This window comes from Tupaia chinensis, unplaced genomic scaffold (assembly GCF_000334495.1).
Source record: "Tupaia chinensis unplaced genomic scaffold, TupChi_1.0 Scaffold000597_1, whole genome shotgun sequence".
NCBI classification, from domain to species: Eukaryota; Metazoa; Chordata; class Mammalia; order Scandentia; family Tupaiidae; genus Tupaia; species Tupaia belangeri.
Window position 1 is genome coordinate 6907709 of NW_006160114.1, and position 26499 is coordinate 6934207.

General features: G+C 34.0%; 2 protein-coding genes across 4 annotated transcripts in view; both read left to right on the plus strand.

The window, feature by feature from the left end:
* Positions 1-6284, plus strand: part of LOC106735969 (neurobeachin-like) — a 176659-nt gene extending 170375 nt beyond the window's left edge. Inside the window, 4 exon segments of the mRNA XM_014591546.1 lie at positions 1513-1592; positions 2500-2562; positions 2658-2755; positions 6188-6284. Coding sequence (XP_014447032.1) covers positions 1513-1592; positions 2500-2562; positions 2658-2755; positions 6188-6284 — 338 coding nt within the window.
* Positions 6285-7384: 1100 nt separating this feature from the next.
* NBEA (neurobeachin) overlaps positions 7385-26499 on the plus strand; it is a 615556-nt gene continuing 596441 nt past the window's right edge. For all 3 annotated transcript variants that reach the window (XM_014591554.2, XM_014591555.2, XM_014591556.2), the window contains exon 1: positions 7385-7473. The gene's annotated coding sequence lies outside the window, so the exon portion shown is untranslated. The remainder of the gene's footprint in view (positions 7474-26499) is intronic.

The following is a 26499-nucleotide window of genomic DNA, read 5'->3' on the forward strand; positions in this document are numbered from 1 at the left end:
CCTGGTCATCAGGGCAGAAGTTCTACCTAAAGCACATCTTATTCTTGGATTGTGTCTCAAGGCCTGATCCCTAGTGTCTGCAAAATCTCAGCAAATATCTCCATGATTAGTTTCTGCAGAAAACAAGATTTATTATGCCAAAGAAAGAAAAAAGCTAAAAAATCTTTGTACAATATTTTAACCTGTGATAATTGTATTTAAGGTGCTACTTTGGTTTCTCTTGTATCTTGGGCACAATAATAGGTAGAATGGATTGTTTGGGTCATAATTTGCTTGCAGAGCTAATGATCTGCATGAAAATATTTGTTGAGCAAATGAGCATATGTTATAAATTATACATGAAGAGATTATGCTTTTAAAATTTATAAAGTAGCTGTATAAATCCTGGGTGCTTAAAAAAGGCTTAATGTTAAAGGATTTCTGTGGGTCTAGCTAGATTTCCTTTTTTAATTTTTAAATTTTTTTGTACATTCAATCACTGTATATATCATTACAGCTTACAAAATGAATTTTCCCATCATGAATACACTGTATATTAGTCCTGTTAAAGATATTATCATACATGTCACCATGAACAGATAATTTTTCATTTGTGTGTCCCTTAAGTTTTTGCTTCTAAAAGTATATATATATAATAGCTATGTTATTTCATATCTCATTTTTACTGATAATTAGATATTTTTAATTAATTCCTTTAAAAAATTAGACATTATGCGGATTGGCAGATGGTGTAATGATTACAATACTGGACTCCCACATAGTCGACCACAGTTTGAGTCCTAGACCTATTGGCTTTAAACTCAGCACTGGGCATGTGTATGTGCATGCCCAAAATCCTGAGATGAGAATGGAGGAGAATGGATTGCAATGTGGCCATCCCTCTTGGGGGATGATTTCTTGCTTTCTGTCTATGTCTCTCATTGGTGGGTGCACAAGCCCTTTAGCAAAAACTCTCTAAAAATAAAGTTAGACATTATGCAACTAATATGTACATTTTATCTTTTCATATTCATTTTTACTTATTCAGTAAGCATTTATTTACTGGGCATTATTAATATTTTGTATGTAAGGGTGACATGAATAATTATACTAAAGGAAAATGGCATGCCTTTTTCTGTGCTTTTTAAAGCAGTCTATTGGATGAAAAGAGAGAGTCTTTAAAAGAACACAGATTTAATTGAGGATGGAAGAAATAGTGGTAGACTTACTAAGATAATAAAAATAGGACAAAGTATCTGTGTAAATGTTTGACAATATATGCTTAGCAATAGATACATATCATAATTTTTCAAAAGTTCTTTTTCTCCAAATCTGATGTTCATTTAATAAGTTGAAATTGCCAGAAATCTGAGAATTAATTCTTGAGTATCTGATTGTAATTATGTAACATTACTACTAATAAATACTATAATTTTAATAAATATAATTACTAAAGCATTCATAATATGCCAACATAGTTGCATTAATGATATTTAATATCATTTTTTTCTTTCCTTTTTCCCTTCATTCTAGATGGTCCTCGGCCATCACAAAAAGAAATCATATCACTACGGGCATTTATGCTCCTTTTTCTGAAGCAACTCATACTGAAGGTAAAATAATTTTATATAATACAGAATTATAATATAGTAGGTGTAAGATTTGGGGCATAGTTTTAGGTCATTATTATTAAACTATCACTGCCTACCTTTAATTCGTGTATTATTTTCAAAATTTTATAAATCTTAGTGTTATGTTTTTATCTTATTTTTTGGTTAAATGCTCTTTGAAATTTTCAATATGAAGGGATGTGGCAGAAAAAGACAAAGAATTTACTAATAAAACTTTAACATAAGGATTTTATTTTAGAAATTGTCTATGTTCTATAAGAAGGCTTGCATTTTGTATTTAGTAAGATTTTTTCTTAATTTTTTATTATTTTTTTTGTTATTGGGTGCATGTGCTTGTCAGAGAAAGAGAGTGAGAGAAAGCACTCCCTGGGGGAATGGCCATACTAGTCTCTTCTCATGCTCCTCTTGGCATTTTGGACATGCACACACATGCCCAGCATATTTTCCAAGCTCTTGGATTTGTGAGGTCAACCATGCAGTTGGCCATGCAATATCCATCTATCTGCCTTATCCCCATGGGGGAATGGCCATACTAGTCTCTTCTCATGCTCCTCTTGGCATTTTGGACATGCACACACATGCCCAGCATATTTTCCACGCTCTTGGATTTGTGAGGTCAACCATGCAGTTGGCCATGCGATATCCATCTATCTGCCTTATCCCCACTCCACCTGGATAGCCTATTTTTAGGATTTTTTAAAGGCGATTAAGATGAAGACAAAAAGAAAACAAAGCTAAAATTGTTAGATAATACATAAAGTGTAGGAGAATTTTAATTAAAGCTTACCACTTTAAAGTTGCTCTTATTTCTTTAATCATTTTAATGCCTTTTTTTAAAGTTTTAATTTAAGATTTAAATTCAGTAATAAAATATTTGTCTTGAAATTAGGATCGAGGGGTTAAGGAAGATGAACTTCAGAGTATATTAAATTATCTACTTACAATGCATGAGGTAGGATACATTATGGGTCATCTATTTTAATTATTTAATGTCAAGCTTTAGAATAAAATTGTAACTAAATAAATATTGATTATCCTACTGTGCAGGATGAAAATATTCATGATGTGTTACAGTTATTAGTGGCTTTAATGTCAGAACACCCAGCCTCTATGATACCAGCATTTGATCAAAGAAATGGAATAAGGTATGATTATGAGTATGATATTAGACTTTAATAGAGCATAATTGTACACCATAGAATACTCCCTTAGTCTGTGAACATTTGAATAATATAGCAAAATCTTATCTCTAAGAGGGAGAAAGCTGCTATTAATCCTCCAATGCTGAAGGAAACTAATGAAATATATAGAAAATGGTCTCAGGAATCAAGAAAATTAATTAAATTGCTGCTACTATAGTAAAGATATTTACAGCAGTAGGGAGAGCAAATGTTTTGCAAGACAAGAAAGAACATGGTATGTTCCAGCAAAAGAGGATAGAAGAGAATTTATACAAAATTTGTCCCAGGAAAATTCAAATGGTCATATTTGAAAGGTTCAAATAGTAATTAATATATTTAGAAAGATTTTTCCTGTTGATAATGAAAATGAAAGGATTTTAAATGGGGAAATGAGGTACTCAAATTGTCATTTAATAAATGTACAACCAGCAATGAATTAGAGAAAGATAAAACTGATGCGAGATCACCGGAGAGATTGTTTTAACTGTTAGTATTAAAACCAATAACCTAAGGTAGTGGCAGAGCAATAGGAATAATAGAGATGCAAGATGTCTTGCAACAAGAGGCCAAAACCAAATAAATTGTGACACATTGGAAGTAATCCTACAAAGGCAAGAGTTTTAGTATTAAAATAATATTTTCGATGCGTGGTATGAAAGGATCGATTAAGCAGTACAAATACAAAGGCCTCCTGCTTCTGGTTGATCACCAGGTGAATGGGTCAAATTGTTACCAATATGTTAAGAACAATCAAAGAGAAAATTGTCTTTAGTTTTAACTTCAATTTTCCTGCCTCAAAAATGTGGAAAAGTAGGCTCAGAGTAGTTTTATAGAAGATGGAAAAAAATAGGTGTACACAAGTATTGAAAATAGTATGTATAGCACTTGAAAGTCTGTGTTCTAGAAAATAGACTCTAAAGGGTAACAGTTATATGTCAAATGGTTTTTGTGGGGAAAATTTTAGTCAGTTGTATTTCTTGCATACTAAGAAATAAACAAAAATTTGATGGTGGCTTTTTGTTGGTTTTGTTTTGTTTATAATTTTATTATTCTTAGAGGGCGGTTGCACTTGCCAGAGAGAAAGGAAAAGCAGCCTCCACTGAGATACAGCCATGCTGATATAGAAGAAAAGCATCCATTTCTCCATCCTGTCAGGATTTTTGTCCCACATGCACATGCTCCTGTCATCGTTTTCAAGCTACAGGGTCTGAGAGTCTAATCATAGTCACCCATGTCAGATCTGGCTCCTAATGCACAGCATTTAACCTCTATACCACAGAGCCAACCCAAGAATTTGATGTTTTTATATCTGGAAATTTTTTGAAGAAAAGAATAGACAATTACTTGTCTTACATAGCTTAGACCATTTTAAGCTGAATATAGAAAGCTTGAAAGGATGAATTAGGATTTATAAGTACTTATGAGTAAGCATACACTAGATGATTTGTTAGTAAACATTTTATTCATGCTGCATCACAGTCCTGTATAGGTCAATATGTGATAGCTCTAGAAATTTCTGTGTTTCAGTGTTAATCGCAATTTCTGTTGATGCGAGAGGGGATTTTATGCCTTCACCCCTCCCACCTCCTGTTGACAGTTATTTTAAAGAACACAGAAATTCTATGGGAACTTGATTCTGTATCTGAATGTAGCCATGTTTTTGAGTTGTGTTTTGTCTTTGATTCCCCAGATTATTTCTGCTGTTGAATGTTCTTTCTGAAGCTGTACTAAATATTTCTTATGGATATATATAATGACTTCCCTATTCTTACTTGTAGTTTAGGGGAGAACCGTCCCTACCTAGCTCAGTAGTTAAGGGACTCAGACCCCATATAGCTCACCATGATTTGAATCCTGACTGGGTGACTTGAGAAATATGCCATGAGCATGTGCTTGTATGCCCAAAGTCCTGACTGGATGGTGATATGAAGGGAAGGCAGTATGACCACATCCCAACAAGAGGTGCTTTCTTCCTCTTTCTTTCTCTCTTCTCTTTCTATCTTCTCTCTGGCAAGTGGCATACCCTTGGGCGATTAAAAATATAATAATAATAATAAAAAAAACTTGTCCTTTTTGTTACTGAACTTAGTAGCTATAAATTCTGCAAACTGATTTAAATGTGAACACATATACAAACTCATATGTGGTATTTAAATAAAATTATCTTCTAAGGAACATTATCGCTCTGTAGTTTACCTCTACTTACAGTCTATTCCTCAGAAGATTAAAAAAAAAGAAAGATATTAATAGGAAGCACTTGAAAGTCTGTATTCTAGAAAATGGACTCTTAACTGGTTACGGTTGAAAAAAATATCAACAATTTTTTTCATAATATAAGCTACTGGTAAAAGTAAAATAAGTTATATTAATTAACATTAAGCTATTTTTCTTCTTTATGAATGTTACTGAATTGGTAAGAAAATTATATTGCACCTTATTTTACTAGCTTTGTTTGTTGAGATTAGATTACTTTGACTTTCAAATATACCATGATATTTTCCTTTTTTTAAATAAACATACTTAGTCTAAGAAAATACACCCTAATTTCATAGAATTGCCATTGTTAACTTCACAAAGAACCTTCTTAGATTTTAAAATTAATTGCAAAACTATATATCAGTAGTTATCATTGCTCCCTTCTATCTTATGGGAAAATTTATAGATTTATTTTTACAGATAAGATAACATTTCTAAAATATCTATAAATTTATAATGAATATGACCCTGTTTTTATAGAGAATTGAAATGACTAATTAGGGTGTGTGATTTTTTAGTAGAGCCCTCCCCCCCAGTAACAGAAAAACCTTTCATACTGTTTTATGTCAAAAGTGAATAATTTATTAGTTCATAAAAATCTAATTAGAGTAGGAACCAGGAATTGCAAAACTAATAGGAAATGAGTTTGCTTTTTCCGTTATTTCTTTATGTCTGCTTTATTCTTACAGAATCTGTATTTTGACCAGCTTCCCTAAACAGAAACAAAGCATTGGTGTCCTAGTTGCTGTTTTAAGTTATTTCTTAACTTAAGAGTCCCACAAAGACTAAATACTGTTTTCTCAGGCCTTATTTCAATTTCTCAAAAAGGAGAAATAATCAAAATTAAGTTCAAATGCTGAGGGCAGTTCTAAGAGAAGAAGAGATATGACCTAACTAAACATGTATCTTAAAATGGAAAACTTTTGTTCAGTGTTCTGGGTTATGAATAATCAATCACATTGCTCTTTTGAATAGATATTCAAAAGCCAAGTTAAAATAAAAGTAAATGTGCTAATTTAAAATTTTTCTGAAAATTGCAAAATTTTGTAAAGAATTTTATATTTGATATATTTATAACTTATTTTTACAGTTCTTTTTTTTATTGGTAAGTTCCTAAAAGATATTTTACATATTTTTCAGGGTGATCTACAAATTATTGGCTTCAAAAAGTGAAAGTATTTGGGTTCAAGCTCTGAAGGTTCTAGGATACTTTCTGAAGCATTTAGGGCACAAGTAAGTTGATGTCATTTATTATGGGTTATGGATATATCTGTTGAAATTGTGTTTTCACAGTTTTGTGTCTAATGTAACATGAAAGTTGAGTGTTATAATCCTGTGGAAAATGATCCAGTGGTAAATAATAGATTCCTGTGGAAAAAATTATAGAAATGTTTTATAAAATGTTCTATTAAAAGTGGATTATGGAGTAAGATCAACTTTAAGTTAGTTTATCATTTTATTTTCTTTCCAAAAAGAAACTATTATCTATATTAAGGATATAATAAAATATTGTGTCAAAATAAAATCATGTATGGATATAATTTCAGTGAACACTTTCTTGACATAGGGAATACCACATAGCTTAAGTTTTCTCAGATCTTTTCTTATGTTGTATTGTCATTTATCATTTGAATTGTATTCCTTTTTTTAAAATAATTATACTTGTTGATCACTGTATGCCTTAAGGTCCTAGCATACCTCATTTATCTGCCAAATCCAGAATTTAGATGATTTTTAAAAACACTTTTCCTATAAGTAGCAACCAATTGAATAATTACAATTCATATAATATTGCCCAGTACATAAATATTTTATAAAGTTGCTTTTCTTCACAAATGAACCCAAGGAAGTTGTACTGTCATATAAATATTGACAGATGGGCTTCCTGTTGCCAATTCTTTTGGTGTTTAAATTTACAAAATGTTTATTAGTAACACTGACGAAAACTATACAAAATTCAGATGAGATATATCTAACATGCTAGATAGTCTAGACATTTTCATTTCATATTTCTCAAAAAGGAGAAATAATCAAAATTAAGTTCAAATGCTGAGGGCAGTTCTAAGAGAAGAAGAGATATGACCTAACTAAACATGTATCTTAAAATGGAAAACTTTTGTTCAGTGTTCTGGGTTATGAATAATCAATCACATTGCTCTTTTGAATAGATATTCAAAAGCCAAGTTAAAATAAAAGTAAATGTGCTAATTTAAAATTTTTCTGAAAATTGCAAAATTTTGTAAAGAATTTTATATTTGATATATTTATAACTTATTTTTACAGTTCTTTTTTTTATTGGTAAGTTCCTAAAAGATATTTTACATATTTTTCAGGGTGATCTACAAATTATTGGCTTCAAAAAGTGAAAGTATTTGGGTTCAAGCTCTGAAGGTTCTAGGATACTTTCTGAAGCATTTAGGGCACAAGTAAGTTGATGTCATTTATTATGGGTTATGGATATATCTGTTGAAATTGTGTTTTCACAGTTTTGTGTCTAATGTAACATGAAAGTTGAGTGTTATAATCCTGTGGAAAATGATCCAGTGGTAAATAATAGATTCCTGTGGAAAAAATTATAGAAATGTTTTATAAAATGTTCTATTAAAAGTGGATTATGGAGTAAGATCAACTTTAAGTTAGTTTATCATTTTATTTTCTTTCCAAAAAGAAACTATTATCTATATTAAGGATATAATAAAATATTGTGTCAAAATAAAATCATGTATGGATATAATTTCAGTGAACACTTTCTTGACATAGGGAATACCACATAGCTTAAGTTTTCTCAGATCTTTTCTTATGTTGTATTGTCATTTATCATTTGAATTGTATTCCTTTTTTTAAAATAATTATACTTGTTGATCACTGTATGCCTTAAGGTCCTAGCATACCTCATTTATCTGCCAAATCCAGAATTTAGATGATTTTTAAAAACACTTTTCCTATAAGTAGCAACCAATTGAATAATTACAATTCATATAATATTGCCCAGTACATAAATATTTTATAAAGTTGCTTTTCTTCACAAATGAACCCAAGGAAGTTGTACTGTCATATAAATATTGACAGATGGGCTTCCTGTTGCCAATTCTTTTGGTGTTTAAATTTACAAAATGTTTATTAGTAACACTGACGAAAACTATACAAAATTCAGATGAGATATATCTAACATGCTAGATAGTCTAGACATTTTCATTTCATTTTTTTTTTTTTAAAAATCAGTAGCTGAGTATGGGAGAATGGAGATGAAGGGAACAGTTCAAGCAAAGCCAGCATTGTAGAAAAAGGTCACATTCATATAATGGACTATAAATATACTAAGTGATAGACTACTGGGAGAAAGCACCGATGTACTTTTAATATTAAAAGATAATGATTGCTCATTTAACTTTGGTTAAGTTAAAGAGATTGACTCAGAATGTTAAAGGATTCTAGTTATAAATGCAACTGGCTAGGGCCAGTAGATGGCGTAGTGATTACATTGCTAGACTCCCATATGGCCTGCTGCAGTTTGATTTCTGGACCTGGTGGCTTGAAAATCACACTGGGCCTGTGTGTCTGTGCCCAATACCCCAGGAGAAGAATGGAGAAGGGACTGCTGCTTGTCCATTCCCATAGGGGGTGATTTCTCACTTTACCTCTCACTGTCTCTCTCTCAACTCCCAGTGAGCTTATGTGCCCTAAGGCAAAAAGTACTAAAAGAAAAAAGAAAAAAATAGAAAAAAAATGCAATCACGTAAAAATATCAAGAAAATCTATTTTAAAATAAAGAAAAATACATTTAAAAATAAAGAAAAAAATGTATATTAGCTCATAGATAATACAAAATTAAAATTAAATAACAAACATGTATTTTCCTGTATAAGCTTGTTTAAGATAGCTTCTTTCCCCTTCTTTTACTTCAATAAATAACACAACAGAGAATAAAAATAAAATCTCTCACTGACACAATAGTTAGTAAAAGTAGAAGGATATAATTCATGAACTCCTAGATAGGCATGTCAGCTGTTTAGATTGGGTAAAAGCTATGAAAGAAGAGAAAAGAAAAAATACAAGAATGATGAGAGGGTTCAATGATAACAAATCTCACAAACTGTCAGTCGAAGTACTTCCTGAAGTTATAAGACCTTAAGGTAAAAAAAAAAAAATAGATCTATTTTCTGAAATAATAGATACACATAACAGGATACTTCCTGAATCAGACTGGTTTTAGAAAAAGCCTAAGATGCATAACAAAGGATTATGCAAATGATCCATTTTTCAGGAAGCAATTTATCTTTGTGGCTTTTTAGAAAGAGAATTTTGGGGGACCAAAAAATGGTATAGTGGTTACATCACTAGATTCCCACAGGACCAACCTTGGTTTGAGTCCTGGACACTGTAGCTTGAAACTCAAGCCTGGCTCATGTGTGTGCATGCCAGAGATCCTGGGAGCAGAACAGAGGAAAAGGGATTGCAGTGTGGCAGTTCCCCTGATATATGATTTCTCACTTTCCCTTTCACTGTGTCTGTCTCTCTTTGCCAAGCGTAGCCAAAAGCAAAAACAAACAAAAACAAAAAAAGGAAAGAGTTTTGTTTTGGAAAACAACATTAGTTACCCATTTCCTTTCCTTTACACATGCACATGAAAATCCCTTGCAAATGACTGGGACAGGAAAATTTCAGTATATTGCAAAAATTGAAACATTCAGCATTAGCAGAGGGTTATTTATCAAATTAAAAAAAAAGACAATGGAAAAAAATAAGCAAAACTAACTACTAGGTGAAGACTGCTCCTCAGAAAAATATTGCTATGGAACATATAATAATTATGAATAAAGACTTACTATAAGTTAAAACAGTAAAAAATGAAAGAACTGTTTCTGCAGAAGGGCAACTACTGAACACAATTTTAAGAATTTGGAAGAAACGGCACATAAAATTAAAATGTAGAATCATGAGATAACAAAACTGGGAAAATTTTGAAGGAAAAAACCTGTTACACAGATAAAACAGAAATTGGAAGAAGATCAAAGGATGATAAATTGTGACTAGCATAGTCACAATTTATATAGAAAATAAAAATGAAAACAAAGCAAACAGTATGTATAGATGAAAATGTAAGAGTTTGGAAGAGAGGATACAAATATGAGAAGGACATTTCACCTCTGTGGAAATTCTCCACACTCCAAAAAATTATCTTAGTCTAATCATGAGAGTGCATCGTATATACCCAAAGTGTTGGGTCATCAGAAAAGTCATGACACATTTTTACATAGAGAAACATAGAAAAATGCATCACGATCTGATGACCCAATATTATGCAAATTATTTGACCTGTAGCGTTCAGAACTGTCAAGGCAATGAAAAACAAGGAATGGAAAACTTCAGTAGACCAAAGAAGCTTATGTGGCTGAATGAAAGGTGGTATCCTGGATGAGATCCTGAATAGAAATCATTAGTGGAAAACTGCTTAAATTGAGTAATCAAATATTGTTAATGATACTCTGTCAATGTTGAGTTCTTAGTTTCGACAAACATACTGTGGTTGAAAAGATGTTAATGTTGGAGAAGGCTGGTGAATGCTATTTGAGAACTCTCTGTACTACCTTTCAACTTTTCTGTAAATCTAAATATATTCCATAATGAACAAAATATATAAAAAAGTAGAGAGGACAAACTTGAATAGAAAGACAAACTGTTCCTGAGTAGGAAGTTTTATATTAGGTTGTTGGAAAAGTCATGTCGCATTTTGCATAGAAAAACATAGGAAAAGTGTGTCATGACTTACCTGACTGACAAACTAATAGTTATCTTCAAAATAGAACTCTATCAACAAGTGGTTTTAATAGATGGACAAAATACCCAAATACTCTACCATAACATAGGTATGATGATTCTAGCTTATAAAAATTTTAAAGCAAATGTTATTAGATGTCCACTATGGAAATAAGATTTCTCAACCAAGTGTATTTGTCTAATACCTTAACTTCAAGTATTGTAATGCCTGAGAAGTTACACACTGTGTGAAATCACAGTGTGTTGATAGTTAAATGAATCAATGGGTTATAGGTCTGTTATATATTGACAGATGTGTATCTTAATAGTTTCTTTTTTGGATTATTTGAAATGAGTCCTTTTTTTTTTTCTGACAGAGCCATTACATACAGTATGGCATGGATTCTGGGAATATGGCACTTGTAAAGAAGCATCACTCACTTCTTTCAGCACCAAGCTGTTTGCTATCTTATATATAACTGGGTACAAAAGCAGTAACAGCAGAGAAAACAAGAGAACTAGTGAGGGAATTTCTTTTCCATGTGGTAGAAAGCAGCTGAACTCTCTATGGTAGAGCCCTAAGTTAAAGACTAAAAGGCTGCAAATCTTGAGAGAAGTTTTGTACTCAAAGATTCCTCCTACTTCTCGTCTTTTTACTTCTTCCCCCCTATGCTTGCTCCGTCCACTTCAGAGGAATGTGAACATTGGCTTCTATGTAAGTGACTACCGGAAGACCAAGCGGTACCTGAAATAGGTGGGACACATCTTTCTGTCCTTAAACGTGGGTATATAGAGAAATTGGAGTGCTAGGATGCTGGCTCCAGTGGCCCATGTTCAGAATACCTTACACACCTGCAGGGATCTTGTCATTAAAATGAACAGTTATGAGACCAGCAGGTGGCGTAATAATCACATTGCTGGACTCGCACATAGTCTGCTGCAGTTCGAGTCCTGGACTGGGCAGCTTAAAACTCACGCCAGGTGCATGTGCATGCGTGCCCAAAATTCGGAGAAAAAATTGGAGGAGAAGGGATTGTGGCTTGGCCATTCCCACTGGGGGGTGATTTCTCACTTTCTGTCTCTGGTGAGTACATGTGCCCTGTAGTGAAAAAAAGAACTCTTAAAAAAAAAAAAAAATCACAGCCACGAGTTCTACCATTGACTCTGATAATAATGAAAAATAACTCATCTGAAAGGCCTAGTAACCAGAGGAAGGAGATAAGAGAGTCATCAAAATATACACCCATTGAATAAAACTAGTAAAGGCTGTGGTGAAACATTTGAATTACACATACACACATACACACACACACACACACACACACACATATTATTTTTTGAGAGAGATTTTTGTTATAGGGCGTTGCACTCACCGGAGGACAGAAAGGGAGAAATGGCCATGCCGCAGTCCCTTCTCCTTCATTCTCTCTTGGGATTTTTGGGCATGGATGTACGTGACAAACGTGAGTTGCAAGCTGCTAGGTTTAGGACTCAAACCATAGTTAAGCACATCACCTGCTTGGCCCCATTTGAATTATATTTTTACACAGAGTATTTGAGATTCATTGAGATTCAAGTAGAATGCCAAAAGGTATTATTCTACCCCTTTACTCATGATTTTTCCCCCCAGTTTACTCAAATTATTGGACTGGAGATCAAAGTATAGACAAAAACTAAAAAGTGCCAGAAAAGATAAAAATTTGAGAAAATGAGATTTAACATGTGATTAGTAAGAGTTCTTGGAGAAGAAAAATGATGGATAAAAATAGATATCCTGAAACACATTATATTACTAAAAACTTAGAAATATTGGATACATTATATCAGAAATCCTTTTAATTGTGTAGCTGAGGATACAAGCATAAGGGAAATTTTCATATGCCAAATATGAAAATTAAATGTAATACAAAAAACAAGATTTAGAACATGGTGATTTTAAACCATACACTTAAAAAAATCCAAATCATTTTTGGAAATGAAAAAATTCACAACTCTATGGACATGTTAAACAGATTAGATCAAACTTCAGGAAGAAATGGGGAACTAGAAGATAGAACTGAAGAAATTACCTTGACTGCAACAGCAAGAGACAAATATGACAAATATAAAATATTAAGAGATACAGAGGAAGAGTGAGCAGTTTCAGATACTAAGGGTTAAAGAAAAAGAGAAGAGAGAATGGGAACGAGGCAATATTTAAACAAAATTTACTGAAAATTTTTGTAGAACTGTAGAAGACCTGGTTTCTCAGGTTTGAGAAGTAAAATGATCTATGAGCAAGAAAAGTTAGCATAAAATTTCAATGTAGGTGAAATTTAGAATGTCAATGTCTTGTCAAAGATGAAGAGAGCAACAAGAGGAGAGAGAGTCCCTACAAATTAAAACAGAAATAATGTTTTTAAAGAATTATTATCATTATTATTCTTCTTTAAATTTGGTATAGGGTACATGCCCTCACCAGAGAGCAACAGAGAGAGAGAAAGTGAGAAAGCAAGTTGCCAGGTCTGGGACTGAAACTGCGATCAGTCAAGTTGGAGTCCAGCACCTAACCTCCATACCACTTTCTGGCCCCTAAAAATAATATTTTAATAAATAATATAGTACTTATTATATGCGTAGGTAGAACAAAAGAACGAAACAGAAAGTCACTAGGTTTACCCAATTACTCACAGCATTTTAGTGTATGTTAATGACCATCATTGTAGAATGGAACAGTAATATACTTTTAAAAAAAATATTTGTTTATTCATTTACTTTTTAGTTTGAGCAGAGAGAGACAGAGGGTGAGAATGAAAGAGAGAGGAAGTGAGAAAGCAAGCCACCAGATTCAGGACTTGAACCCTGGTCAGCCAGGTAGGAATGTCCAGCACCTTAACCACCACGCCACCTGCTGGTCCTGTAACAGTAATATAAAATTAAAAAAATAGCCTTTTTTTTTTTTTTTTTTTTTTTTAAGAATTATTTTATTTAACTTAAAAACATTATTTATTTAAATTTGACGTGAGAGGGACAGAGTGAGAGACAGAAAGGGAAAGTGAGAAAGCAAGCTGCCAGGTTTGGAACTCGAACCATTGTCAGCCACGTGGAAATGCAGTGCACTTAACCACCACACCACCTGCCAGCTCTGATAGCCTGTGTTTTTAAGAAAGGGAAAATGAAATATTTTTATTTGCATTAAAAAGTTGATAGGAATAGCCAGTCTGTGGCCTAATTGTTAAGGCAGATGGATTCCACATAGCTAGTTGTACACTCTCTGAGTCCTGGACTACGTAGCTTGAGAAACACTCCACGCACATTTGCAAGCTGTGCCCCAAGCCATGATAGCAGGGAGAAACGGAGAAGGGAGTACGTGCATGATCATGTCCTGTGGGAGGTCTTTCTCGCTTGCTTTCTTTGTGATTAGTGTATATGTCCTCTGACAACATTTTAAAAAAAAATCTTTATGAGATTATAATAATTATACCACTCTGGTGGTAAATTTTGTTAGTGGCAGAGGCTTATAAATGTAGGGGTACAGATCAAATGGGACTTTGTCAATTTTATGGTGAAACTAAAATTACTCTAAAAATTAAAATGTATTTAAAAGAGGAGGACAATGAGAAACCAAGAAAAATATATATCTGTATTGAATGGGGGCTGTGAATGTGGAAGGAGGGGTATGATTTGGGTGTGAAATTTCTGTATCCTTTTATGTTGCCATTAAAAAAATATTTATTGGGACCAGCAGTTAGCGTAATGGCTATGTCGCTGGACTTCCATGTAGTCGACCTGGTGGTTCGCGTCATGGACCCGGTGGCTTAAAACTCACACTGGGCGCGTATGTGTGTGTGCCCAAGATCCTGAGAGGAGAATGGAGGAGAAGGGATTGTGGCGTGGCCATCTCCCCTGGGGAGTGATTTCTCACTTTCTGTCTCTCTGTCTCTCTCTGTCTGGCGAGTGCACACGCCCTATAGCAAAAACCTCTCCAAAAAAAAAAAAAATTTTTCAATTTGACGAGAGAGAGAAAGTGAGAAAGCAAGCCGCCAGGTCTGGGATTCACACCGTGGACAACAATGTGCGAATCCAGTGCTTTAACCAACAAACTGTCTGCTGTAATTTGATGAGACAAGGAGAGAGAGAGTGAGAGAGAAAGAGAGCAAGCCACCGAGTCCAAGACTCCTAACTGTGGTTGGCCATGTGGGAGTCTAGCACCCAAACCAGCATGCCGCCTGCTGGCCATTTGTTGCCATTTTTAACTAGGTAAAGGTATTATTTTAAAATTAAATGATAAAAGAAGGTAAAGCAACGTTTAAATAAACTAAAATAAACCTTGAAAAAAATAGAACATTTATGAAGATAGAGGTACCATAACGAATTCACTAGGAAAGTAAAACTATTTTAAACTTATGTATATCTCATAAAATAGGTTAAGTTTAGGGAAAACAAAAAATGACTAAATTTTATAAGATAAATTCTGTATTTTACAGATTTTAACATTTTTTCTTTAAAAGAGCAGTCACAAAACATTCAACTGTATAAATTTTGATAAACAAAGATTCATTGGGGGCAGCAGGTAGTGTGGTGGTTAAGGGTCTAGACCCCCACATGCATGCTGCATTTCAAGTCCCGGACCTGGCAGCTTGAAAATCACAACAGATAGATAGATAGATAATTGTAAAAATTTGCTGGATTGAGAAATACGCACATTCTCTTCAAGTACACACAAAACTATAAATTGTTGAAATAAAGTCACAAAATAGGTTGTGTAAATTCAAATAAGTTGTCAAGCAGGTGACTTTCTTTGTTTAAAGTTCAGGTAAACAGGAAATGAATGTCAGGAATCATACATTGAAAATGGAAATACACATCCTTTAAATAACTCATAACAAGTTGTTTATGCAAAGTATAAAGTACAATCAAAAGATATTGAAAGTTCTGTATATTTACACATATGAATGTGGGCCTACATGACATTTGAGGCAATTTATAACCATACATTTTTATATTAAATCAAGAAAGATACTTTGGATTCTTTAATTTTTAAAGTTATCATTTTTATGCTTAGTTCATTAATTGTCAACTTAAAAAGGCAAAAAAAAAAAAAGTAATAAATAGGACAGAAGTTAATGAAACAGGAGACTAAGAGGCCGAGAAGCTCTCTTATTTACTTATAAAGTACTTTTCAGTGTCTAACCAGATAAAGAATGGGGCAGGAACCAGCAGTTAGCATAATGGCTATCGCTGGATTCCCACTTAGTCGACTGCGGTTCGCGTCCTGGACCCAATGGCTTAGAACTCACGCCGGGCGCGTCTGCGTGTGTGCCCAAGATCTTGAGAGGAGAATGGAGGAGAAGGGATTGCGGGCATGACCATCCCCCCTGGGGGGTGATTTCTCGCTTTCTGTCTCTATGTCTCTCTCTGTCTGTCTGGCGAGCGCATGCGCCCTATAGCGAAAACCTCTCAAAAAGAAAAAAAAAAGAAAGAATGGGGCCACTGTTGCAGATATGAAATTAATATAGCCTTGATAACAAAAATTTGACATGGGATTATAAATTAGGGCATTTATAGCCAAACTCCCCTAAGAGTAGTGAATCCATTACTATTTAAAAATATATGTCATAATCAGCGCCAGCAGATGACATAGTGGTAACATTGCTGGACTTCCACATAGCTGACTGTGGTTCTAGTCTTAGACCAGTGGCTTGAAGATCATACGAGGACCATATGTGTGTGCATACCCAAGATCCCAGGGGGAGAATGGAGAAGGGATTGCAGGGTGGCCATCCCCTCTGAAGGGTTATTTCCCTCTCTCTGCCTCTGGCTTTCTCTCTCTCTCCCCCTACCTCTCCCCCTGGCAAGCACACATACCCTAAGGCAAAAAACCTCTTAAAAGAAAAGACTATGTCACTATCAAGTTGAGAGTATCTATAGAATGTAAGAGTAGTTTAATATCAAGATATCATTACATGAGATTTACTTATTGTCAAACAAAAGTAGCTATATACTTATAATGTGTGCAGTAAATTTGATAAAATTCAGTATTCATCATAAAAGTTCTTAGCAAAGCATGAATAGAAATAATTTGTTTAACCTGATACTGTATATCCACCTAAAATATATCCACAGTACTATTTAGTAGTGACATGTTAGAAGCGTTCCCTTTTAATAGTAAACAATTAGTGAAATAACTATTTTTACTACCCCTATTAACATCCTTTTTGGTAATACAGTGACATTTATAGAACAGTCTAAAGCCAGCGATATTTTTTAAAGTGCATATGCAGCTTTCTCCAGAATATATTGGGTCATTGGAAAAATCATGACATATTTTTCTGTGCAAAAATAAAAAATGCATCATGACTTTTCCAATGACCAATATTATGAGTTGGACCATAAAGTATAAAATGTCTCAGTAAATTAAAAAATACTGAAATCAAACCAAATATGTTCCCTGCCCAAAACTAAATTAAAAAATCAACAACAGAAAGAGATTTGGGGCATTGTTGGAAATTTGACTATATGAATAATGTCTCGGACAAAAAAGAAAGAAAAATAAATTAGAATATAGTTTGAACTGAATGAAAACAAAACTACCACATACAACAGTTTATTGAATTCTTACACATTACTGGTGAAAGGTAAAATTCTATATCCATATTCCAAGAGGGCTTTCTAATCACTTAAAAAATGTAACAAAAACTTACCATACAGCCTGATATTTCTGTGCTTAGGTGTGTTAACATGCTTACACCAGACTTGTGTATGAATGTTCTTAGAATCATTATTCATAGTAGTCCCCAGGCAGAAACAATCAAAAGTCCATCAGCTGGTGAATGGTAAACAAAATGTTGTATGTTCCTACAATGGAATACTATTGTGAATTAAAAGGAAACAAACTACAGATTCATGTTATGCCATAATGGCTCTTAAAAACTGTATGCTAAATGAATAAAGGGAGATACAAAAAAATACATATTCTATGATTCTATTTCTGTGAAATGTCCACAAAATAGACTAGTAGTTACAATGGGCTTGTGTGGGAGTGGGGAGTGACTACATATGGGCACAAGGGAGCCTTTTTGGAATGATGAAAATGTTCCTCACTGAACTGTAGACTTGCATGATTATATAAAGTTGTTTCTTTAAAAAAATCAGGGACCAGCAGGTGGCATGATGGTTAGGGCACTGGACCTCCCATATGGCTGACCATGGTTCGATTCCCAGACTTGGAGCTCGCTTTCTCACTTTCTCTTTCTCTCTTTCTCTCTTTCTCTGTCTCTGGTCAAATTAAAAATAATAACAACAACAAATACAATTAAAATAAATAATAATTTTAAAAATCTATAAGGTATACACTTACAAAGTTGAATTTTACAGTATGCATATTATATACCTCAATAAAACTAGTGAAAAAAAAATTTTTTTGGAGAGGTTTTCGCTATAGGGAGCGTGCGCTTGCCAGACAGACAGAGAGAGATATAGAGACAGAAAGCGAGAAATCACCCCCCAGGGGGGTTGGCCATGCCGCAATCCCTTCTCCTTTCTCCTCTCGGGATCTTGGGCACGCACGCACACGCACCCAGAGTGAGTTTTAAGCCACTGAGGCAGGGAGGGGAACCGTGGTCGACTGCGTGGGAGTTCAGCGACATAGCCATTACGCTAACTGCTGGTCCCTAAAGCTAGTGAAAATTTGAAAAGCAAAATTTATAACTTTTAGAAAATGTAGGATAATAGTGTTATCACTTGGGATTAAGGAAGATTTTTTAAATAATAAAGCATAAATCATACACTAAGTAGTCAACAAATTTTACATTAAAAAAAATGATTCAAAAGAGTATAAAAAGAGACTAGCAGTTAGCCTAATGGCTATGTCGCTGGACTCCCATGTAGTCGACTGCAGTTTGAATCCCAGACACAGTGACTTAAACTCACGCTGAGTGCGTGTACATGCGTACCCAAGATCTCAAGAGGAGAATGGAGGAGAAGAGATTGAGGAGTAGCCATTCCCCCTCAGGAGTGATTTCTTGCTTTCTGTCTCTCTCTTTCTGGCGAGCGCACACGCCCTATAGCAAAAATCTCTCCCCCCCTCAAAAAAAAAAGAATATAAAAAGGTGAAAAGACAAGCCACAAAATGAAAAAGATATTTGCAGCTAATCTAGAATATAGTTGATTTTTATCCTGAATATATATTATGAGAAATCAAGTGAATAAGTAAGAAGAAGAAAAAGCATCAGGAGCATGAAGAATAAACACAGGCAATTTTCTGAAGAAGAAATCAAAATTGGCAGTAAACACATGTAGATTCTCATCTTCAGTAATAGTCAGAAAAGTACACATTGAAGCTCTATTTAGTGCCAGTCAGGATTAAAAAGTAAGTTTTATAGTTTTTGTCAGAACCAAGTGTTGGTAATGATTTGTATGAGTAGAAACTGTCAAATCATTGTATGTTGATAAAATTACATTAGAGAACAATCCAACAATTTTCAAAAAGATAAAGATGCTCATAATATATGTAATTCTGTGTCTTTTTTTCATTTTCTTTATTGGCTACAGGGTGCATATGCTCACTGAAAAGAGACAGATAGAGACAGAGATGGAAGGTGAGAAATCACCCCAGGGAGGATGGCCGTACTACATTCCCTTCTCCTCCATCCTTCTTTTGGGATTTTGGGCACCCATGTACACACACCCAAAGTGCTTTTTTTGCGGAGAGGTTTTTGCTATAGGACGCATACGTTCGCCAGACCGATAGAGACAGACAGAGAGATAGAAAGTGAAAAATCACCTCCCAGGGGTGATGGCCACACTGCAATCCCTTCTCCTCCATTCTCCTCTTGTGATCTTGGGCGCACACACACACACACACACGCCTGGCATGAGATTTAAGACACCAGGTCCAGGACTCAAACCGCAGTCAGCTACATGGGAGTTCAGCGACATAGCCATTACGCTATCTACTGGTCCTTAAAAGTGCTGTTAAACTTCTGGGTCTGGGATTTGAACTGTGCAGTTGGCCATGTGGTATTCACCTGCCTTAACCTCCATGCCACCCCCTGACCCTCTGTGTATTCTCATCTTGATCTGGAGAAGCTCTCGTGTATGTTCACAGATACTCAGTACAACATTGTTAATAATAATGAAAAGTTGGAAATAACATAGAAGAACATTAACAGAATAGATAAATGAATTTAGGCAAATTCATACAATTGGATATATTCAGGAATGAAAATCACCTATAATTACCTTTCTCAAACATACTATGAATAGCAAAAAGCAAGTTGTAGAAGGCTATATAGTAATGAGACCACTTATTTAAAGTTCAAAATATGCAAAGACAAAATTATAAATTCTTTAGGAGTAAATTCCGTGTAATAGAGATTAAACATATACATGGGAATTGCAATAACATTTATGATTTCATGTACCTCTAAGTATAGTGAGAAGAATGGGATCATGACAGGTATCTGTCAATAAAAATAGTTACTTTTTTTCTTCATTCATGATAAAGCATGTGCATGCACATGTGAGAATGAGATTAGAACTATGGTTACATGTAGAATTTTGCTTCTCTTCAGTAGTATGTTACCATTGTGTCACAAAAATACTTATTGTGATATTTCATTTCTAAGTTACTTGGTATCTACATGAATATTTTAAATTTGATTTCTACTCTCTTTGTAAAAAAATATATTTCATGTTTCAAAAAAATGAATTAGTGAGGAAAGGGATTCAAATAAAAGTAAAGCAGAAATTTGCTGGCATTACAAAAATCAGAATTTGAAAGCATAATTATCAGATAGAATTTGAGAGAATGAGTTTGACTTGGAGATAGAAGTTCAAAGCTGAGGGATGAGCAGTTGGCGTAATGGCTATGTCGATGGACTCCCATGTAGTCGACCGCAGTTTGAGTCCTGGACCTGGTGGCTTAAACTCATGCTGGGTGCATGTGCATGTGTGCCCAAGGTCCCAAGAGGAGAATGAAGGAGAAGAGGGAAATAAAAAAGAAAGAAGTAGTTCAAAGGAGAATGTAGAAGGACATTATGAAAGATTCATTTTAAATAGATGATGTTATGATCATAAACCTGAAAGTATTAAATATTACAGTCAAATATATAAAACAAAATCCATTACAATGTGATAAGAACTTGATAAAATACAATAATTGCATAGACATTCATTTACAATAATGACATAGACATTCATTTCAGATAAGATCAAGTAAATAGATAATACATAAAGATACAGAGAAATTGAGTAATACGTGCATAAATCTACTCAGATGTATGTTCACTTTTACATTCTTTGAGAATATACTTTATGGCTAAAGAAAATTTACCAAAAAAAAAATCACATTTTCAATCAATAAATGAAGAAAGAAGATAAAGAAGAGATTTTTTTACTGTATACTATTTCATCAAGTAAATAGATAATACATAAAGATACAGAGAAATTGAGTAATACGTGCATAAATCTACTCAGATGTATGTTCACTTTTACATTCTTTGAGAATATACTTTATGGCTAAAGAAAATTTACCAAAAAAAAAATCACATTTTCAATCAATAAATGAAGAAAGAAGATAAAGAAGAGATTTTTTTACTGTATACTATTTCTTAACCATAATGAAGAAAGAAGATAAAGAAGAGATTTTTTTTTTACTGGCTAATATTTTTTAACCATAATTTAGTTAAATTAGAAATAAAAATAAATCCTTAGATTTCTCCCTTATATTCTTCATACTGGAGTGACAAGAACTTATTTGGTGTTCCTATTTTCTCTTTCTTCTGGCTAAACTAGAAAAAAGAGGCATGAAGAGTGAAAAAATGAGGCCAATACTGTGTGATGGAAGAATATTCCAGGTCTTTTTATGTCAGATTCGACAATCAAGCCAAAGTGTGAACAATTACCCTTTGGAAATAAGATATACTCCCTTTACTAGACTGAACTATAATAGAGGAATTTCTTAAACGTCATCTCAGAAGATAGAGTAGTGTTCCTGTTCTACGAATGTCTAATGTCTGTGCACAGTTTCTGCTGCACTCTTTTTCCCAAGTAAGCATTTCAAGTTGCAGAAAAAAAGTGGATAGAACATGAAATTATGTCTAACAGGACAAAACAAATTTTTTTATGTTTTTGTAGTAAAGAGAGAAGATCAGATACCCAGCTAAATAAATGATAACAACTATGAAAAACAAATAATAAATAATATATGTGAAAAAAAAAACCCACAGGCATAAGCAAAGTGGAATAAAGGAAAAGGAAATGTATGCCAATGTGCTGCTATAATGGAGAGAGGAAAGAAATTACTAAAAAGGGAAGAATTCAGAGAAAAACAATGTATTATGGAAAAGAAGATAATGTTCTATGTTTGAGTTATAATTTTCAGGAGCATAAATCCAATAAGCTCCCAAAGATAAGATAAATAAGAAAATGAGATGAAAAGAAATTGAGGGCTAAGGAAATGATGAGTCATTATATAATACTTCTAGAAAATATAATTACTGTAGAGAAAATGCAGTACAGAAGAAAAAGTAGCCTAAAGTATAACTGGTGCCTCTGGAAGGGAGAAAGAAACAAATCAAAGAGAAAGTACTTCTGTGAAATAAAGAACTGATCTGTGCATTGAAAAATCATACCATGTTCAATATTTATACAGAATGATCAACACTAAGACAAATTCAAAATTTGTCTATTTAAGTCAAAGTTTTGTGATAAAAAGAATTTGTAAAAAAAAAAAAAAACTAGGAAAAGAAAAATGAAGTCGCTTTCAAGTAGTTACCTGGCCTCGGGTTTCTCTCAGTTAAATTCAGTGCCAATAGAAATAAAACACTGTTTTACAAGTTTGGAAATACAGTATGGTCCAAGAATATACCATGACAGTTTAATAAGTATATAAAAACGAAGTAAAAGTTAAGAAGAGTTTTTTGGTTTTTTTTTGGTTTTGTTTTGTTTTGGTTTTTGGTTTTGTTTTTTTGTTTGTTTGTTTTTGTTTTTGGAGAGGTTATCGCTATAGGGCACGTACGCTCGCCAGACAGACAGAGAGAGACATAGAGACAGAAAGCGAGAAATCACCTCCAGGGGGGATGGTCACACCGCAATCCTTTCTCCTCCATTCTCCTCTCGGGATCTTGGGCACGCACGCATGCGCGCCTGGCGTGGTTTTAAAGCCACCGGGTCCAGGAAGCAAACTGCAGTCGACTATGTGGGAGTCCAGCGACATAGCCATTACACTAACTGCTGGTTCCCAAGAAGATAAGAGTTTTTGATCTTTTCTTGAATGACATAAATTCAGTTGAGAGATGAGTCAAAGGAAGAAACCAGAAATGGGTGAAGACAAGGTCAAGGAACTCTGTTCATTTAAAATAGAGACCTAACAACTCATTTTAACCAGTATTAAGATGCTCATCGTTGATGTGTTTAAACCTTGACAATGTTGAAATAGCAATGTAGTTCACAAAAATTAGGTGACATGAAGTGTGAGAATGTTAATTGTTTGTAATATAAAGCAAATTGATACTTTCCCAAACTGAAATGTTTAGTTAACTATGTATCATAAGTGATCTTTTAAGTGTAATTATTTTGAAATCTCCTTATTAAAGAAGTGGTATTTCCTATGGTGAAGGAAATTATCTGAAGTTTTAATTTATTTTTCTTTAAAAGAGAGATTTTTGTTAACGGACATGTGTGCTTGCCAGAGAAACAGAGAGAGACAGAGAATGAGAAAGTGAAAAATCACCCCCCAGTGGTGATGGGCACACCTCAGTCCCTTCTACTCCATTCTCTTCTAGGGATCTTAGGCATGCATGCACACACGCCCAGTGTATTTTAAGCTGCCAGATCCAGGACTTGAGCCATGACCGACTGTATGGGAGTCCAATGATGTAACCATTACTCCATCAGCTGGTCCCTTATCTGAAGTTTTGTATTTTTAGATTTTATATCCATTTTCTTCTTTTCTTTTAAACATGATTAAAATTATAATTGATGTTTCTTGTTTGAAATGAAGGTTAGTATTAGTTTCTTCTAGCTTTCCTTCCTCATTTTCTCTCCTTTCCCTTCATCTTTCTCACCTCTTCTCCATGAAGAGATAGAAATAGAGAAATCACCTCAAAGTGGGGATGGCCACACCACAATCCTTTCTTCATTATCTTCCTGGGATTTGGGGCACACACTCACACGCACCTAGTGAGTTTTAAGTTGTTGGGCCCAGACTCAAACCAAGGTCAAGTATGTGGAAGTCCAGCGATGTAACCATTACACCATCTACTGGTCCTGAGATTTCTAACATCTATTTATTGTTATGTTACATTTGGGTAGTGAAATTTTAAAGCTTCTACTTTGTATTTCCCTTTATGACTTGATTTTTTTTATTGTGTATCATTTAACAGAACCAATTAATTTTTATTAATAATGAGTTAAAATAATTTAAAATGCTATATGAAAAACAATAAAGAATATTAACTGATCATTAGATGGAGGTGGACTTTACAACCTCTCCAATAAACTGATATTAAAACTCCAAATGAAGAAATGACAAGGTTGAAGTTTGACAGATTTTAGTTAAGAAAATTAATAAATCTTGTCTACATCAAAAAATTCCTTCAGATTAAAAAAGTGGAAAATATTTGCCAATTAGTTGATAAAGGGATACTTTACGTGCTTTTATTAGGATTCTTATAATCAGTAGAAAAAGATGTCCACACATACCTTATATAGTATGTGTCATATATATTTATGTGCATAATGATTAACTGGGAAGAACAAGAAATAATATTTATAATGATAATCTCTAGGTTATGAAAGTATGAGGATTTGTGTGTGTGTGTTTGTGTGTTTTCCATTCCCACAGTCTCTGAATTTCTTATGAGAAATATTTCTTTGACAATTCCCCACAAAGAAAGCTCATTTGTCTTGTGAAGAAGAAAATTAAAACATATTTCAGTGGGTAGTTTAGTAAGATAATAAATCTGTGATTTGTATGAGTGAGAGGTTATTTTTTAAAAGAAATAGATAACATGTTGACCCAAATGCACAGAAATTCTGTAAAATTCAAGAAGTAAAATGGGATTAGCAGATGGTGTATTGATTTTGTCACTGGACTCTCACAAGACCAACCACTGTTTGAGTTCCACACCCGGTGGCTTGGAACTCATACTGGGCGCATGTGTGTGCGTGTCCATGATCTCAGGAAGAAAACCTAGAAGGGATTGTGGCATGGCCATCCCTCCATAGGGTAATTTCTCACTTTTCCTTTCACTGTCTCTGTCTCTCTTTGGTGAGTGTATACTCTCTAAGCCAAAAACCCCCAAAAAAGAGAGATAAAACAAGTGGGCACTAAATGCTGAAGTCTATTTAGGTGTTAAAGGTAAGTAGTTTTGCAGTTGTTTTTTTTTTTTTAAATAATAATACAGAAAAATATTTATTGAAAACTTATTTTGTGTAGGCACTATGATTCACATTTTACATGTCCAGATAAACTCCTTGGCATACTGTTTCAGGACATTCAGTATTTGGTCCTAACATAATTCCTCAGTCTCATCTTAACTCTTTACTTGACTCATTACCATTCACCCTTTAAGAGACCAGCAATTAACGTAATGGCTATGTCGCTGGACTCCCACGTAGTTGACCGTGGTTCGCATTCCGGACGAGGTGTCCTAAAACTCACGCCGGGCGCGTGTGCGTGTGTGCCCAAGAGGAGAATGGAGGAGAAGGGATTGCAGCATGGCCATCCCCCCTGGGGGATGATTTCTTACTTTTTGTCTCTCTGTCTCTCTCTGTCTGGCGAGCGCACGCCCTCTAGCAAAAGCCTCTCAAAAAAACAAACAAAAAACAAACAAACAAACAAAAGATTCACCCTTTAAGAGAGTCAGTTTGGGATTAATGCCTCAAGGAAGTCTCTCTTGTACTAGTTTCACCCTGTCTTGTGGAACATGGATTTATCATAGCCTACATAAGTATTAACCTTCTTACTTGTCTGTTTCCAATACTTATCTATCTTGTTAAGTTATTGTACTTGAAAAGTTGTTTACAGTAGTATCTGATTCCTAATTCATAGTTGCTCCAATAGTTGTTGAATTTGTTAAATAAATCTTAGGCGTGACACCATGTATGTATGGTTTACACTTCCCCCCATCTTTTTTTAATACATTCAATCACTATATATGATTATAGCTTGTAAAATGAATTTTCCCAGCATGAATAAATTGTATATAAGGCCAGTTAAAAGTATTATCATACATGTTATCAACAGCTAATTTTTTATTTTTGTGTCCCTTAAATGTTTTGCTTCTTTCTTTTTCCCCTTGATTCCAATCCTATCACCCTCCCCCACTTCCCACTCTCTTCCCACATTGTCTCTAGTATTCACAATTGTACTCCATGTTTTTGTGTCTTCCAATCTTTCAGTTTCTGCCATAGAGTAAAAACATTTGGTCTGTATTAAGTAAGGACATACAAAGTCTCCCAGTCTGGCTTACTTCACTTAGCAATAAATCTTCCATATCGATTCACTTTCTTCAAATGCCAAGGTCACATTTTTTATGGCTGAGTAATATCCAAAGTAAATATATGTCACACTTTTTCAATCCATTCACCTGTTATTGGACATTTGGGTTGGCTCCATGTCTTAGCAGTTGTGAATAATGCTGCAGTAAACATGGATGTGCAGGCGCTTTTCTTTTTTTTTTTTTTTGGAGAGGTTTTTGCTATAAGGG